This window comes from Larimichthys crocea, chromosome III (assembly GCF_000972845.2).
Source record: "Larimichthys crocea isolate SSNF chromosome III, L_crocea_2.0, whole genome shotgun sequence".
Lineage (NCBI taxonomy): Eukaryota > Metazoa > Chordata > Actinopteri > Sciaenidae > Larimichthys > Larimichthys crocea.
In genome coordinates this window covers 616,048-633,264 of record NC_040013.1, presented here as the reverse complement: position 1 = coordinate 633,264, position 17,217 = coordinate 616,048, and the positions used below count along the sequence as shown (strand labels likewise).

At 39.5% G+C, this 17,217-nt stretch overlaps 2 protein-coding genes across 3 annotated transcripts in view; one reads left to right on the top strand and one right to left on the bottom strand.

Moving 5' to 3' along the window:
• The window catches only part of abca2 (ATP-binding cassette, sub-family A (ABC1), member 2), an 85,245-nt gene extending 78,939 nt beyond the window's left edge, over positions 1–6,306 (bottom strand). For both annotated transcript variants that reach the window (XM_019273102.2, XM_019273103.2), the window contains exon 1: positions 5,848–6,306. In XM_019273102.2, coding sequence (XP_019128647.1) covers positions 5,848–5,913 — 66 coding nt within the window. In that variant the 5' untranslated portion in view covers positions 5,914–6,306. The remainder of the gene's footprint in view (positions 1–5,847) is intronic.
• Positions 6,307–14,329: 8,023 nt separating this feature from the next.
• LOC104925023 (alpha-(1,3)-fucosyltransferase 7) lies at positions 14,330–16,758 on the top strand. The gene is made up of 2 exons (XM_010738543.3): positions 14,330–14,501; positions 15,214–16,758. The coding sequence occupies exon 2, from the start codon at positions 15,267–15,269 to the stop codon at positions 16,311–16,313; it is 1,047 nt and encodes a 348-aa protein (XP_010736845.1). The 5' UTR covers positions 14,330–14,501; positions 15,214–15,266; the 3' UTR covers positions 16,314–16,758.
• The last annotated feature ends 459 nt before the right edge of the window (positions 16,759–17,217 follow it).

The window sequence follows — 17,217 nt, the reverse complement described above, 5'->3', positions numbered from 1 at the left end:
GTCTCACTCAGCGTTACAGTTTACACATCTGCACCAGCAGGTAGCTTGGGCTCTTTCTAGGTGTTCCATTTCTAAGTAACCATTTGCAACTTCTTCTTCTTCTGTATATTGAAATTCATAAAAGGTATCCACCTGCCTTCACAGTATTCCACCTGTCATAATCACTCTTTGTTTTATTAGGGCCCGAGCACGGCACACTGGGGAGAGGCCCTATTGGATTTCTAACGTTTAACAACGTTTAAAAGTAAATCACATTTTCGACGGCCTATATGTACTCGAAAATTTGCCTACCCCCCGAAGTCGGGTGTAAAATTTTGCAGTTTGGGGGTCTCGCACATGGACGTATGCATATGGCTCGACAGCGCCACCTAGATGTGTGTTTTCGGCGGTGCCCCTTACCAAGGTTTCATCCACGTGTACGAAATTTGGAGGGAGTATGTAACATGCCGAGACGCACAAAAAGTCTCTTGGTGACCCGGGCTACAGTGAGGTGTACGGCGTCCAATTTTTGTCAAATTTGGACTTTTCGTGTTTTTGGGTCATTTTCAGGGGTCGCATTTGAACTCCTCCTCCTAGGGATTTCATCCGATGTGTTTGAAACTTGGCATGTGTGTTCTTAAGGCCTCGACAATGAAAAGTTATCAAAATCACAACTTTTCATCAGAGGACGGCGTGTCAAAGTCAACGGTGCCGATTTTTCCGGAAAAAAATGAGACTCCTTTGACTTTTGGGCTATCATATACTTCCTCAGAGCTGTCTGAAACTTCACGTGGTTGTTAAGACCACATAATATCATTTAGGGGGCAGGGCAAAAACGCTCCATAGCGCCCCCTTGAACTTTTCTTTGAGGCAGCCCCGCCACAGTTTCGGGCACAGAGTTATGAAACCTCAGCCGGATTGTAGAACATGACAAGACCTACAAAAAAGTCTCTTGCAACAATGGGCTACAATGAACACGAAGCGAGATATTTAAGGATGAAAATCACCATTTTCGGTGTCAAGCTGGTTAAGAAGGGGTCATGTTTGAACGAACACCTAGGGATTCTATCCAATTTACTTCAAACTTAGTAGGAGTGTTCATATAGACGTACTGAGTAAAAGTTATCAAAATTATGAATTTTGGGGAAACTGTGTGGGTGTGGCGATCCATAAAAATCATTCAAAGAAAAAATCGTCAGGAAGCACCTTCTCAGAGCTGTCTGAAACTTCTTGCGGTTATCAAGACCGATATTATGCACATTTCGATATGCACACATTTCGACATGCGCACATTTTGACGTGCGCACATGTGTGAGGGCCTGACCATCGCTGCTTGCAACTTTAATTGTATTTGTTTTCTCTTCTACAAACCACTAAAACTCCAGTCCACTGTGAGATAACACGTCATGTGCAGCACAGTTAGGGTTGAGCATAGGACCATGTAAATTATAGAGTCGAGACAATGAGCACCAAAGGAAAGAGCTGTCTAATGGTGAGTTAAAGCAGTGAGAATATGCTCACTATAGCGCACACTCAAACAGATATTGATTTTTTGAATATATATGGCCATTTTTTATGTGGCTAAAACACGTTTTTCTGCTGACCCTGTCCAGAGCAGTTCTTTGCTCTACTTACCTGACAGGACTTCTGTCTGCTTCTCCACAATGAGGTCACAATGAGGTCATGCTGACCGCTGTCGACTGTAGGTAACACACTGACTACACCTCAACAACCCCACATCAAAAAAACCCAACTGTCCCTTTAAAGGGTGTTAGCAGACCTTAGTACAGAGCCAGGCAAGCAAGGTTTCACCCTGCTTCCAGTCTTTATGCACCCCCCAGCTAGTGCAGTTCATTTTAACTACTTCATATACAGTTAGGTAGTTGAATCTATAACCATGCACCATATTTTATCCTCTAATTATGTCATGTCATCTGTAAATCTGAGTAAAAAGTACAATATTTGCGTAGCATAGAATGGAAATATGTACATACAGTAGAGTAACTTATACTCTTTATACAACTGGGCCACAATGCTCCTTTAATTTGTGCATGAGCTTGTCTATGTTTCAGTGGGGAGCCACATATGTGACTGATGCTATCTCAGTTGAGTGCTGACTAGGCCGTTTTGGCCTGATCATCAATCCTATGGGTAACTTCGGTGAGGCCAAACCATGGCGATGTTATCACAAATCTATATACAGAAATGACGCAGCTGTTACTATTATTATTACAGAGGCTCTCCAATGCGCCTCTCTTGACTCCTCTGAGTTTGAAGGTAGTTGGGCTAAAAATAGCTTCCTCCACCCCACACATAATCACAAACCCTACACACAGACACACACACACACCAACTCCTCTATCAAGACAGCAGCAAAGGCATCAGGTGGAGTTAAAAAAGGACACATCCAGCCTCTGCTTTAAAAACAGCAAAAACAGAACTACAATAAAACAGCTGACAGGCATCAGGACTTCTGATGGCTAATAATAGACCCTGCAAGGATTAAAGGCTTCACTTCAATATGCATAGTCAGACAGCACGGTTTGTGGAGGTCACCACGTCAGATAATACCAGATACCTGAGGCACCCTGGTAAGTCACCTGGTGGAGCATGCACACCATGAACTGAGGCCGAGTCCTTACTGCAGCAACCAGAGGGTTTGATTCCAGCCCACAGGCCCTCTGCTGCATGTCACCCCACCCCTGTCTCTCTCTCTCTCTCTTTCTCTCTCTCTCTGTCTGTCCTTTCATGTATCTCTCCAGCTTTTCCTATGTTTCAGGATTTTTTTTTTATTAAAGCAATATCACATAGAAATGTATTTGTTATGATTTGTTACACAGTGTAATCCCACTGCGGTATATATGTATATGTATGGATATTTACACATGTATTTGTTATGAATACATTACTTATGATCAAAAACTAGCAAGTTGGCGACTTTGCTAACAACCAAACATCAAAGTCAACAACAGAAGACATAGCAGCATGCTAATATTACTTACTAGTCCAACAGCAAGAGAGTCCCAGATTTACTCGTCTCCTTCTTAGCTTCCTCACTTTCTTCTCCTCTGTCATTATGTCTATAGAGTCCGTTGAGCACATTACCTGCTTTTGCCCAGCTCCAGTTCTGGCATGACACCAGCTCTTTACCATGTCAGTGTTCCCCCATGCCCCATCCTGTAAACCTCCTCCTCTTCCCGGTGGTCTAGAATGCCTGTGGTACACTAACACTTCCTCCAGTGCTCTGAGCTCACAGTCCGGGAAGCCCAGCTAACATACTGAGCTAACATTAGCTAACAGCAGCTGCAGTTGGTGCCTGTTCTCCTGGACTCCACTGTCCATCAGGAAACTAGACAGATCTACACAAAAAAGATGTCAGCACAATGATCTGAAGTCAAACCAGGTTCTGTTGCACATGTCCAAAAACACCACAGTGCCCTTAAAGATGATTCTAGTCATTAGTTGAAGCCATTAATCGACTGGTCATCGCACATTTCTGATATTCATTGAATTATTTAAACATTAGGGGCAGAAGAAAGTGGTTTGAGTTTTAGAAAGAATGCTAAAATTAACATTTGTGCTACATTACAGGGAAATACAAAACTGCATTGAGATGAGCCTGAAGCGAGCCGCCTGTTGAATGAACATTTTCATCATTTAATGAATGCTTATGATGCTCTGTGTCTATGGAAACTGTTTGCTAACATGTCACTGACAGCTCGGTTTGCTGACCACAAACGGCCAAATGATCAATTCAACAGGCTTTGACCTTTGGATACAATTAGGAAACTAAAACAACTTCAGTTGCAGCCAAACGTCCACCTGATTTCCTGAGAGGTTTTCTGGAACAGCTGCTATCTGTAGCTCTGTTTACAGCTAATTCTTTGGGCCTTCTTGTAAATTTTGCAAGTTACAGTAGTCTTTTGTAGTCCGTTAATCCCAACATCTTGGCTGTTATTACAGGAAGCATTTTAAATAGTAGTTAGCAACTTAATGTGAGGACACGGTTACATGTGCTGAGAGGATTGTAGCGACCGCTCACTAAATGGTCGACATCGCTGAGAGCTGCTTCTTCTCTTTCAGTCTGACAGACTGGATCATAATGACAAATCCCGCTTAAGTCAGTTTGCACAAAATCAGACCAGTTTCAGCCCAAAAACCAACCGGAGCGGCAAAACTAGAAAGTCCAAGTCAATTTACTTATCACTGGGAGTGTTACAGTTACATAATATCTTCTGCTAGCCAGAGGGAGATGAATCAATGACTGAATTACTCAGCTAACATCACACAAGTATCTTAGTATCCCAGAGGCCTGTGTTATAAACCTATACTGACTATGTGAAGCACTGCAACAACAATTGTTTTCATAATTGATTCATTTGTTGATTGTTTTCTCCATTATTGGCGTAGTCTATCAAATGTTCGTCATTTCAAATGATCAAATGTTGATCAGGTGACGTAATGTCTTTGTCAGCAAGCCACACATATTCTGTTTACTGTGAATATTTATTCCATTATTGTCACAGAGGACAAAACTAAAGATAATTGTATTCTAATCAACAGACCACTGCAGCTTTAAAAATATTGTATATAGACATATACTAGATGGCATTATTTTGTTATATCTGTAATATTATCTGTTATATCTGCGTAATGACCTGTAAATCTGTGAAATACCTGTACATTATAACTTACAGTATTTATCCTCGCTGTTTTCATTTAGTCTGCTGTGCAGTCATATCCACCCACCTCATGCACATAACACAACTGGTTCTAGAAACCATATTTATTCCATCATCTGCACCATTGCATCACCAGTCCTTTATCCAGTGTACAAATGTTACTGTCAAATGTTTATAGATAGATACACATATGTATATACTTATTTTTTAGGTTTATGTTTTTATGTTTATGTCTGTGCCTACCTGTCATGTCCGTTGTCTTTTAACTGTACTTATGTCTATAGCTGTATGTACAACTGAGAGCAAAGTGAACCAGAGTCAAATTGCTTGTGTGTTTACACACACCTGGCCAATAAAGCCATTCTGATTCTGATGGTGGAAAGACACTATCAAATTGCATTATGGGATATGTAGGAAGCAGTGTTTTTGGAGCTTTATACATATTAGGGTTTTAAAGTCAGGCCTCCGCGGCTTCGGGTTTGACCATTTAATCAAAACATATTGTCTTTGACAACTTTACGGCAATGAAATATTGAATTAGCACACACAAGATCAGTCACTTCTATAAACAATATGTTGTTCTTTCTGATAATCATCTGAATTCTACTTTTTTCTATTTTTTTAGACAAAATCTGTGTGAGATTATTACTGGCATACATGAGAGTATTCATATGTGATATCTTGTCACATGTTACATTTGATATTATCTTAATCCTGTCATCACCAATCAACACCAGTCGGGCCCATCACATCTTTTGCAGCTGATGAATATGTCAGAATAAAAACTTGATTAGCCAATGACAGCACATCCTGAGCTCCCGTGCGGCACACGGGCCTTTAGAATCAACTGAAACTGGGATTACACAACTGTTGTTCACCCACGAACAACAACCTGTTCGACAGCACGGCCACAGTATGGAGGAGCGCCTCCTGCTCTCCATCAGTCTCCATCAGCATCTCACGGAGCTCAATGCGGCTGTTATTCTACTGTCTGTGGAACATTTGCAGACAGACAGGTTCCGCTAGTATTAGCACGAGAAGGAGGATGATTTTCGGGGCAGTGGAGCAGGAGCAGGCGGAACCGACGCCCGTCTGCCTCCCATAGACACGACCGACCAAACACGAGCGTTCTGTGCACATATGCATGATTTCACAGGCTGTCATGGGAACAAATGGCTCGTCTTACCGGTCCCCTCCTCTTCAGAGAGATGTTCTTCCACAGCAGGAGATGGAGCTGGTGCAGGAATCCCATGTTTGCCTTCCACTGCTTCTCTGTGTCCTAAATGTAACAAATTAGCATACCGGCGGTGGCCTGGAACCGGATTTCATTAACCGGGGAATTTCTATCCCGTCCCCAGGCATCCCGTCCCAGCTTGTCCCGGTGCTGAAATGTGTCGGCCTCGGCTGGTAATCACTAATATCCACCTTATTTGCTCAGTTTGTTGCACCGAATAAATGTTTTATTCGCCGGTGAGTGGCGGTAAAAGTCGTAACGGGACAGTTTGTGTTCCGTGTGTCATCCTCCGTGTGTCGGTGGAGCGCCGCGGACTCCGTTCAGCTTTATAGTGCAATGTACAGGGCAGGAGCAGGAAACCGGAGGAGACAACCCGGTGTGAAGCCAGCCACGGTAATGGAAGCTGGCCACTTCCGGCATGGACTCCAAAATAAAAGCCCTCCTGACGTGATTGGCGCACTTTACAGTGCGCACAAAGGAAGCTGTGCAGTCCACACTGCTGTGGGAAGAGTTTGAAAAAAAGGAAGAGAAGACAACAGAGCAAACAAATATAATACTAAAGAAAAGTACACAAGCAGTCTTGCATTCATATGTTTTACTTTCTCATTTTTCTTGTGATAACGATCTTGAGTTATTTATCTCAATATATTTATATATTTTGAAATACCAAATGTTGTTATAGATAACGGGATCATTTTCTCAATATATATATATATATATATATATATATATACACACACACACACACATCATTGCAGCAATCATCATGTAGCAATATCAGAGGAGCACGAGGAGAATATGGCAGTTGCAATAATTATTAGACTAGACTACACGTGATATTTCAGGATAATGAAATAAAAAACTCATTATCACGAAGAAACGGAGGAAGTAAAATGCATGAACGCATGGCCACCTAGGGATTCTGTACAAAACACTACACACATACACGGTTCTGTTTTTGCAGTGTTCAGAAGTATGTATTTGGATAAAATAGATACAAAACACACAGACAATATTACCAACTATAAATATGATAAAAGTACAGTACAAGCCATGATGTTTTATGTCGGCCACAGTTGTGGCCAGTGGGATAAAGTGTTGTATCTACCATTTATAAACCAAATTAACATATTTCTCTTATGCACTCATAAAAATTCTTATATATTCTGTTCCAGTTATTAACAAATGTGTTCTGTCACTGGTAGTCTCCAATATTGCCACTAGAATGCTCTATGACATTCTAGTGTGACTTTGGCCTACATGATATTATGAACACTGAGAGGACAGGAAGCTATTTACGAGTGTACTGTTGCACTGTAGAGAGACCATGCAGAGATGGGTCACTACCACTTCTTAGACTTGATAGAGGTATGATATATTGAAACATGCTGTTCGTGAATTACTATCATTGGTGACATCTGTATTTTTCAAAATGACTGCTGTAAAAACGCAGTTGTTGGATTTGTTGGATCGCATGTAAATAGGAACATTTCTCATAACTGAGGCCTGACGCTTTTATTTGTGGTTTGTACCTATTTGCTGATGTGCAAAGCTTGCACTTACCATGCTCTTCTCTTTAAAGTTGATAGTTGTTATTGAGACTCCACAGTTGTGCACTATTGTGTGGGGAAATGAAGCCCAAGAAAATACAATTTTGACAGACAGAATGAGCATGTAAAACAATAAAAGAGCAACACATTTATCGTCATTTTCGATTGGAGGCGAGTTATGGCATATTATGGCACGTTTCATTTAACTTAAAGAAAAATGTAGAAACATACTTTATCCTCTTCACTAGGCTATTCCTGAATTCCGTAATATTCTGGGGGCCGGATTGAAAGCTCTGGCCCACGGGCCGCTAGTTGACGTTCGCTGCACTAGGGGGTGCAAAAGGAGATGGGCCAGAGTTGAATGTGAGTCCTTGGTGTAGCCAAAGGTGCAGTTTGGAATTGGGTCCTACTCATCGTTGTTGCCACCAGCAAGAACAGGTCATGACATAGAAAGCCTTGGGTCACATGCCCAGTACCACATAGTACTGTTGGGGGTCTTTCCAGCTGCCTTGTCCTTCATCCTCTCTGGGTAGTGTTTGCAGTATTCCTGTGCTAGAATACATCCTTAGATTTTCTGCATGATAATGTGATTAAACACAATAATTATTCTTTAACATACATCATCTGAGCACACTGTAAATATCAGTTTAAAACTAGACTTTTCACATAAGAACCCTGATGAGACATGTTCTCAGGAGCAGGACAAACAAGACCCATGTGGAGGCCCTCATCATGTTTGTTGATGTTGTGCCTTTAACAGAACACAAATGCCACAAAGTAAAGTCATCCAATCCAAGAGTTGAAGCTCAGAGTTGAAAGCGGCTCCTGACACTGCTTAAAAGCTTCAACACTCATGACACAGAAAATATACTGAGATGGAAATCCAAACTAAGAAAAAAAAGCATCATAAACCAGTTGTGTTAGGTTAAGGGTTGTCCTAGAGCACCTCCACCTGGAAGAGAGGAGCAGTCAGTGTCACGCTGCATATACAGTAAACCAGGTTTTTTAAAAGACAACATTCATTTTAAGGGTATTGGTGTGAATGAGAATAACAGAATATCTAAATGTTAAAGAATGAACTTGGTTGGAGAAAATATTTTTAAAACGACATTTCAAGCACAAGACGTCGGTCACAGCTTGGATGGTTTTATTGCTTCCTTCATATGTTAATAAAAATGAGCACCTTTAGGAAGTCATAACTCTAGTCTACTGTACTCTTGTCTGTGTCGTGAATATGTATCATGTAACTGTATCTATCTATCTGTACCCTGGTGTGTCCGACTATTATACCCTGTGTCTATCATAGATGGTAAAAAAAATCTGGATTTGTTGCAGTTTTGGTGGCTCTACAAATGGAGTGTGACAGTTATCATTTCTTTCGTACCACTGACCATATTTTCATTGTTACCCTAATCCAGTCATTGCCCAACTTTAGTCTCTTTAGTGTCACTTCACTCAAAAATGGAAGTGACTCTGGAAGTGACCCTTTCTCTTTCGGGCAAAGAAGTGTTATATTTATTATTTATGTATTTATATTTATCCAAATCTTTTTATACTTCCATTATCAATTTCCCGAGCATTAGGAGTAACCGTATTTCTTCCCTCAAAAACACTGCTCTCTAAAACATACAGGATAATATTACAATCTGAAAAAACACTATTGATACGATCACTCTATCCACCACTCCTGATGTCGACATCAGATCTGTAAAAACTTCATGACTAAAAGGGCCAAACTACGATTCATACAGTATAAGACACTGCACAGAATTCACTTTACTGGGCAGAAGATGTTTTAAATGTGATTTGCAGTTGTCCAGAGTGTGTGGTTGTTGCATGTTAAACCCAACAGAGAGCAGCAAACACCACACAATGATGTGTGCCAATCCAATTGTCTTAATTGGGCCGTTAGTTACTACCAGAAGGCTCTGGTAGACACTTAATACGCACCGTAAATTCTTCTCTGAACTTAAACAGTGAGGGATATAACCCTTGGTCTTATCAGAGAAACCTAACGCCTTGGGCATGGCGCTAAGACGCATGGTGAGGAAGACAGAATCGATTAATTAATTAGAGTTAGAATCAGGCTCTTGGAAACTTTTACTACCTTGCACGGAGAGAAGGTTGTAATCCCATCTCTATCATCAATCAATCTCCAACAATCAAATTTTATTTGTATAACCCAAATTCACAAAACACATTTTGCCTCTGAGGGCTTTACAATCTGTACAGGGGGTGACACAACTGGTTTCTGAAGAAGAATGAAGAGAAAGAAGCAGTGAAGATGATGTATAGAATAAATACATCAGGTTAAAGCTGTGTCTGTCACTCAAATGTAGGCGTGATGAGCTTTAAAAAGCCAAACTTGTAGGTCTGTTAATATGTTTGATATTTCAGTCTTTGGTTTATTTAGTGAAGTCTGGTTCACCCACAAAGCTCCGTCCACTTGTTGTCTAATTAGGCTTGTCAGGACTGTGTGGATGTGAGTGAGCTCTATGAATACCTTCTCACTCTGCTGTTTGGCTCATTCTGGTTAAGGTGGTACAGCTCACATCTCTGTGATTGTCTAAACCTCCTATTGTGTTGAAAAAAATCACATCCATTATGTTTTGAGTCAAATTGACCTACATTGTCTATAGACAGTGACAATTTTAGGATCTCTTCTCACAGAATTAAGAGACAAATGACACATTATTCCATGATTTATGATGCATAAATACTGCAGACATTGCACAGATGTTTTATGTGTATGTCAGACAAGGCATTAATAAAGAGGCCAAGCAGCTAATTTCTACTTTGCTTTGGTTAAAGTAATATACTACATACATAGATTGTTAAAATGAACAGTAGCAGACCCAAACTGCAAACAACAACTGCAGACTGAAATAAGTTTAAAGGATTTATTAAAACCAAATTAATAGTTCTAATTTAGGAGCAAGGTGACTGGATAAGATCTTGAATGAAGGAGATCCAGAATGGTGCGAGGCTGGTGGTGGCAGAGGGAAAGAAAGGTTAAGCAGGATTTACAAAATGAGCACACGTGTAGTAGAAAACACATAGATAACTGCTCTGTTCCTCCATCTCTCCCCTCTGTGTTTATTTCATCATTCATAAGTGTAATAGTATCATTTTAATTGTGCAAGCATTTTGTAACCGTGCTGTCGTTTACTAGGCCACATTGCAAGACCTTCCTGGCAAACCATGCCTTGTCCTTTAAGGGAAGGAGCCAATGAAGATGGTCAAACAGACCACTGCCTCCTTTGTGGACAGCTTTGGAGTGACCCCACCAGAAAACAAACGTAACTTTGAAAACCATGAAAGTTAAAGTGAAAAGATGCAGAGGGCCCGGTATTTCAATACTGGCTCACAGAGTTAGGTAAAGTAGTCGCTTTTGAAAGAATATCCTATAGTATAACAAATGATACTAATAATAAATATAATGAGAAATGGGGAATGTTTTTAAGACTGTTTTTTTTTTACAGGGTAGCTAAAACATTTCTGCATACATTGATCATAATGGGCTGTTTTTAGAGAGTGGAATGGAAATGAAGGTGGAGGTGGACTGGATGTTATGCAGGAATCTGTTTTCCGGAAGTCTACTTGTGGTCAGTAAATTTCACATGGGACAACAACAATATAGTGGTTGTTTCCTGGTAAATGGACTGCTTAACATATTGAGCATGGACTGATGTATCTGTCTGGGACTTGTGTGTATTTATTTTATTTTATTTTCTATTTGTTATTTTCATGTTTTATTGTCAAAATAAGATTGTCCATCCATCTTGACTTTGCCTTATTATTATTACCATTATTATTATTACCATTATTATTATTATTATTATATTATTTCCACTGTTCTCTTGTTTAATCATTGGTAAAATGTCAAACTCAATAAAAATATGAATCATAAAAAAAAGAAAAGTTATACAAATATACAAAAACTATATATAAATAATTACTGGCAGAATTGTAGATGCTAAAAGAGCTAAGTAGTTTTGCTTATTGTGTAATGCATAGGTCAATGGGTAGAGCCTGAGGTGAGATGAATGCAAGTTAAAGTCTGTACATTGATTACTTCTGATAGCCTGAAGTTGCAAACACTCTACTTTATCCTTTGTACCAATGAATGTGTCTGTGCGTTTTGACTTAAGACATTTATGCTACAAACATAAGATAAAAGTGTTGTAGATAAATTTCTACTTATACTACTTTAGCAACCTTAAACCAAATACTAAAAGTATTCAACACTCAACACTCAACACCACACTACTGAAGGGGACTGAAGGAGAGCCTGTGCTGCCCTCTAGTGCTTTTAGGGAATTAAAGCTATTGTATTAGGTGGGTGTTACGCTCACGTCCTCATTGTTTGTGGCATTACAAGTCAGTGTTACATGTAAAATATAAAAAAAAATAATATATAGGATAAAATAGAAAATCAGCCATATCAAATCAAAAAACAGTAAATAGAAAAGTAATGAAAAAATACACAACACACAATACCATGTTGTCATATACCAGATGAAAATAGTAAAATATTTGGTATGATGTAAAGATAATATTTATTTTGTTATCTGACTAGAGAAGATAGGTAAATTATGTTTGACCACGCAGAAGTATAACTCTCAGTTTGGAAATATGTGTGCATGCATGCATGCAAGTGTGTGCGAATCAGGTTTATTATCACATAAACATATGACATAATAAGAATTTGCCTTGGTGTTTTGGTGAACAAGAATCATGAAGTAAAAAATATAAGGAAGATAAAAATGAAGTCAGGTTAGATGAATATGTTTTGTTCAGTTTTTCTACGCTAATGTTCACGGGATGCAGATGTTTTTCCCAAATGTAGCAATAAAGCAAAATGTTATCAAAGGGTGTGGGTCACACATATAGTTATCAGATCTTACATTAATGTAACCTGTAGAGTCTTCAGGCCTTGTTCTTGTCATGCCAGAGAGGAGTGTCTCTAAAAGTTTGTGTCTGCATGCCTCAGTTTCTTAGAGGAGCCCAGGTCTTGTTTCAATCACCTTCTTAGCAGACCAAATGATGTGCTACAGTTTGTCCTTGGGGTCAGTGGTGTTTTGTGGTATGACAGCATAAGGCACTGAAAAGACCATGGCGACGGGTCTGTAGTCACTATAAGCAGGTCTATAAGCAATTCTCATAAAAGTAAAAAAAAGTTATTGGGTACTCATGAAGTACCCAATAAATGTGTGTGATGGTTGTTTGGATGATGTTAATGACACAATACATAAGATATCACTTCAGAATTTACTTTAAGATTCTTTTACTGGTTTATGAATCTCTTAATGGTCTTAGTCCAGCCCATTTATCTGATTTACTTTTACCCTATGAACCCTCGAGGACCCTCAGGTCTTCTGGGAATTGCCTTTTAATAATACCGAAAGTCAGAACGACAACCCGCGGTGAGGCGTCATTTTCTCACTGTGATCCACATCTGTGGAACGACCTGAAGACCTGAGGGCATCACAGAATGTTCATATTGTTAAGAGCAAACTTAAGACTTATCTTTTTGATTTGGCTTTTACTTGAACCATTTAAAAATATTTTCCTGTTTATTTTTTAATGTTACGCAGTTTCTACTGTTATTTATTTATATATCTTAACCTTTATTTTTGGCTATATGTATATATTTTTTACTACTTTAACTTTTATTCTTTTTTTATATAACTATTTACACATTTTTTCATAATTAGTTTGACTATTTTACTATTATATTTTTTAAATGTTTTTATTTAATTTGATTATATTTTATTTAGTTTTGGGGTGGGGTGGAGAATGGGGTTCGGCAGTGGGTGTTGGCATAGAGGGCAGGAGATGGGTGGTGGCTTTTGTGGCGGAGGGTTGGGGGCGGGTGGTGGGTGTTGGGTGTTTTCATGTGAAGCACCCTGTGTTACATGTTTTGTATGAAAAGTGTATTGTAGCACTTTGAGATTTTCTTCAAATGTAAAGTGCATTATAAATTAAATGTATTATTATTATTATTATTGTACAAATAAAGTCGATTGATTGATTGATCACTCATGTATAACAATAACATATTCTATATGTATTGAGCGATTTGGAGCAGATTTCTCTACATCATGACTCGCTGACAGTTTGGGGGTCATATTTCATCAGAGAAAACTTGTTGGAACATGTTGCCTGCAAGTACCATTTCATTAATATTTTTGGAAATGTTGGTGTTCATCATGTTTCATAGTATGTGTGTAATAATGTGTATAGTTTTACAATTTTATTTGTCACCACAATTTCTGCAGAACATAGGTCTCAGTACAGCAGAGCTGTGTTCCCTAACATTCTTGTGTTGTGTTTGGACAACTGAGAGTGGTCCATGAGAGTGGTTTGTCATTTAGATTAAGCAGACAGCATGGCAGGGCCATAATAGCTTACTTGATTTAACTTAAAGCAGTGGAGTGGGAGGGGAAAACGGAACGCTGAAACGGTTGTGATGTGCCTACAGGGGTTGTGTAACCATGTGCCCATTCTCTCTGCAGAGCTGCAAGAACAGGAACAGGAAGACCAGCTTGTGGTTAACTAATCTAAAATCAGCAGCGATCATGTTTTTCTGACTGCCACCCACTGCCACGCTGATTGTACAAACAGCAGATGTACGAGCCATTTACCAAGTAATTAAATGAGTGTGAAACAGTGGAATGAAGGCAGTTGTCTGTGGTGATGGGTGACGGCTTTATCGCCTCTAACTGTGAGCCTGGTTAAACATGAAAGTACACACCCAAACTTGATGTACCCAGCATCTGAAGTTCACTTTGAGTGGAAAATAAAACTTGAAAAATAAATAAACTGAACTTGTGATAAATGACTTTTTGTGTCTGTTTGTTCCGTTTTCTAGCACACTTCTTTTTACTGACCACTGACTGAGGTGTAGATGAACTGTCACACCCCGCCACATAGAAGCTGTGTGCGTGTGTGTGTGAAGTGTCGAGCAAAGAGAGGGGCAGGATTTCCTTTACATTCTTGGATGTGGTAGGAGAAAGCTCTTTACACAGCAAACATTCAGATCATCCCAACCAGGTAAGTCTACCAATCACATTTTATTTTATTATTAACTAAGCTGGTATTAAAGTTTTTACTGTAGATTCACAGTGTGCATGCTACTGTATGAGTTCTCAGGCTGATGGAAACTGTGTAAAAAAAGAAAAGAAAAACAGGCTTTATTTGGATTTTTTGGATTTTGAATTTTCTTTCAGAGTCTTTTTTTTAATGAGGTGGAGCTGTGCCATCATTACAAAATCTACCAGTGTCATTTCACATTGGACATTCAATCGTTGGGAAATTACAAGTGTGCAATACTGATGATGAAATATTTGCAGAGACAAACATGCCGCAGAAGCAGAACTTCCTTTTGTTTTTACTGAAAATGCTGAAAACTGAGAGGACGATACAGATAGCAGATTTGTAGATTCCATCACTATTTACTCCTTTTCTAAAAATGAACACGTTCTTTTTGTTGACAATCTTTTATCAAGATTATCAAGAAACCCAATGACAACAGCACTTTATTTATTTAGTATTTCATCTGTGTTTTATGTGTCTGTTACGTATCTAATGCAAGCTCAGTTGTAATTACCTGTAACAACATTAGCATAACATTGGGAGTTAAAATAAAATGACTTCTGCAGATAATGTTTTTGTTTTTAACATTTTGCCCTGTGGTGAGAAACTGGTGAGAAGATATGAGAGTGAAATAAAATCTCTGAGCTACCCTCCCTTCCTTCCTTTTAAGGGGTTCCATACCAGTGATCTGTGCCCTTTTGACCTGGAATACACCCGACAGCCATGACAACATCTGGATCCAGAGCCTTCCTCCTCCTCCTTCTCCTCCTCCCCGTCAGCTTCCTCTCACAACTGCTTTATTACAGCTTCTTGGACCAGAAGCTTTATCAGCAGAAGCGTCATCTAGCTGTTCCAGAGAGAAACATCAGCATCCTGCTGTGGCACTGGCCGTTTGGGCGCTCCTTCAGGCTCAACGGAGACAAATGCTTCGAGCTGTACAACATCAGCCGCTGTTTCCTTACTAATAATAAATCTACCTTCTCTGCTGCTGACGTGGTTGTCTTCCACCACCAAGAGATAGGCAGGGGACTGTCCTCACTGCCCCTGCATCAGGTTCGCCCGGCATCCCAGCACTGGGTGTGGCTGTCCTTGGAGCCACCTGTCAACAATGCAAACCTCACACAGCTCAACAGCCTCTTTAACTGGACGATGAGCTACAGACGAGACGCAGACATATCTATCCCTTATGGAAAGACCTTGCTGGGAGGTGATGGGCTTGTCTTCCAGGCTGCTCCAAATCGATCCTGCTTTGTCAGCTGGGTAGTCAGCAAATACCAACCTCAACAGGCTCGGGCTAGTGTTTACCAAAGTCTAAAGGAGCATATTCCCATTGACGTATATGGCAAGTGGAACAACAGACCTCTGTCAAACAAAAAGCTGTTGCCCACCATTGCAAACTGTCTTTTTTACCTGTCTTTTGAAAACTCTCAGGTGAAAGACTACATCAGTGAGAAGCTCTGGAGGAACGCTTTCCAAGCAGGAGCTGTACCTGTGGTTCTCGGCCCAAGCCGGGCTACATACGAGGCCCTGGCTCCCCCTGGTTCCTTTATCCATGTGGCTGATTTCAAAACCACAGCAGATTTGGCTGCCTATCTGAAGCATGTGGCCACAGACAAGCAGGCCTATGAGAAGTATTTCCAGTGGCATCGCACGCACAGAATTAAAACCTACACTGACTGGAGGGAAAGGCTGTGCCAGATATGTGTTAAGTATCCCGGTTTGCCAGCTCATCGAGTCTATCATGATCTTGAGAGTTGGGTCATCAGCTAAGATTTTTATCTCTTCCTGCTTTCAGGTCTGTGAGGTTTTTTGACTGGGACAGTTGATACGGCTGGATTAGCACATGCAAATGTGGAATACCATGCTGAAACAATTTCATGTCATTTCATTTCATTCAGCTGTTAGTTTTGATAAAGTGCATACCACAGAAACAAATCTCAGGAAGTTGGTTTGACTGTGCGCTGTATAAAAAAGGAAGTAGGAGTTTGTATGCAAACATAAATAAATATAGTCCTCAAACAGGCTGCTGGAGTTTTATCTGCTCAGGGCTTCAAACTAAATACTAAACTAACTAAATACTTTTTAGATCGTCACCTGTTCAGCATCTAAGTTCAGAAAACTGAAACTAAATGGTTAAGCAAGATCAAATTTAAAGGACCAGTGTGTGGGATTTAGTGGAATTGAGGGGTCTAGTTGCAGATTGCAACCACCTTGCCTTACCCTCTCCTTCCAAGTGTAAAGGAGAAACTACAGTAATGGTAAATGGACTGTACTTCGCTGTTCTAGCACTTTTACACTACATATTTCATTGACAAGAAGCTGACATTCATACACATTCACACAGTTGCTGTGAAACATGAAACAAAAATGTGAAACGCCCAACGTAGAGCCAGTGTCTGTAGAAACAGTGTCTGTTGGTTCAGCGTGGCAGACTTGAGACCTGCAGTATCTGTAGATACAAAAGACTCATTTTCAGATAACTTCAACAAAATGTTATTTTTAATTATAATAATTAATATAATAATTATTGTTATTTTAATATTAATTAATAATTATTGTTATTTTAATATTAATTAATAATTATAATTTTTTTTAATATTATAATTTATAATTAAAAAAACAGACTAAAATCTATTAAAGATACCAAAGTGCTTATCAAGCGTGTTTTAAGTGA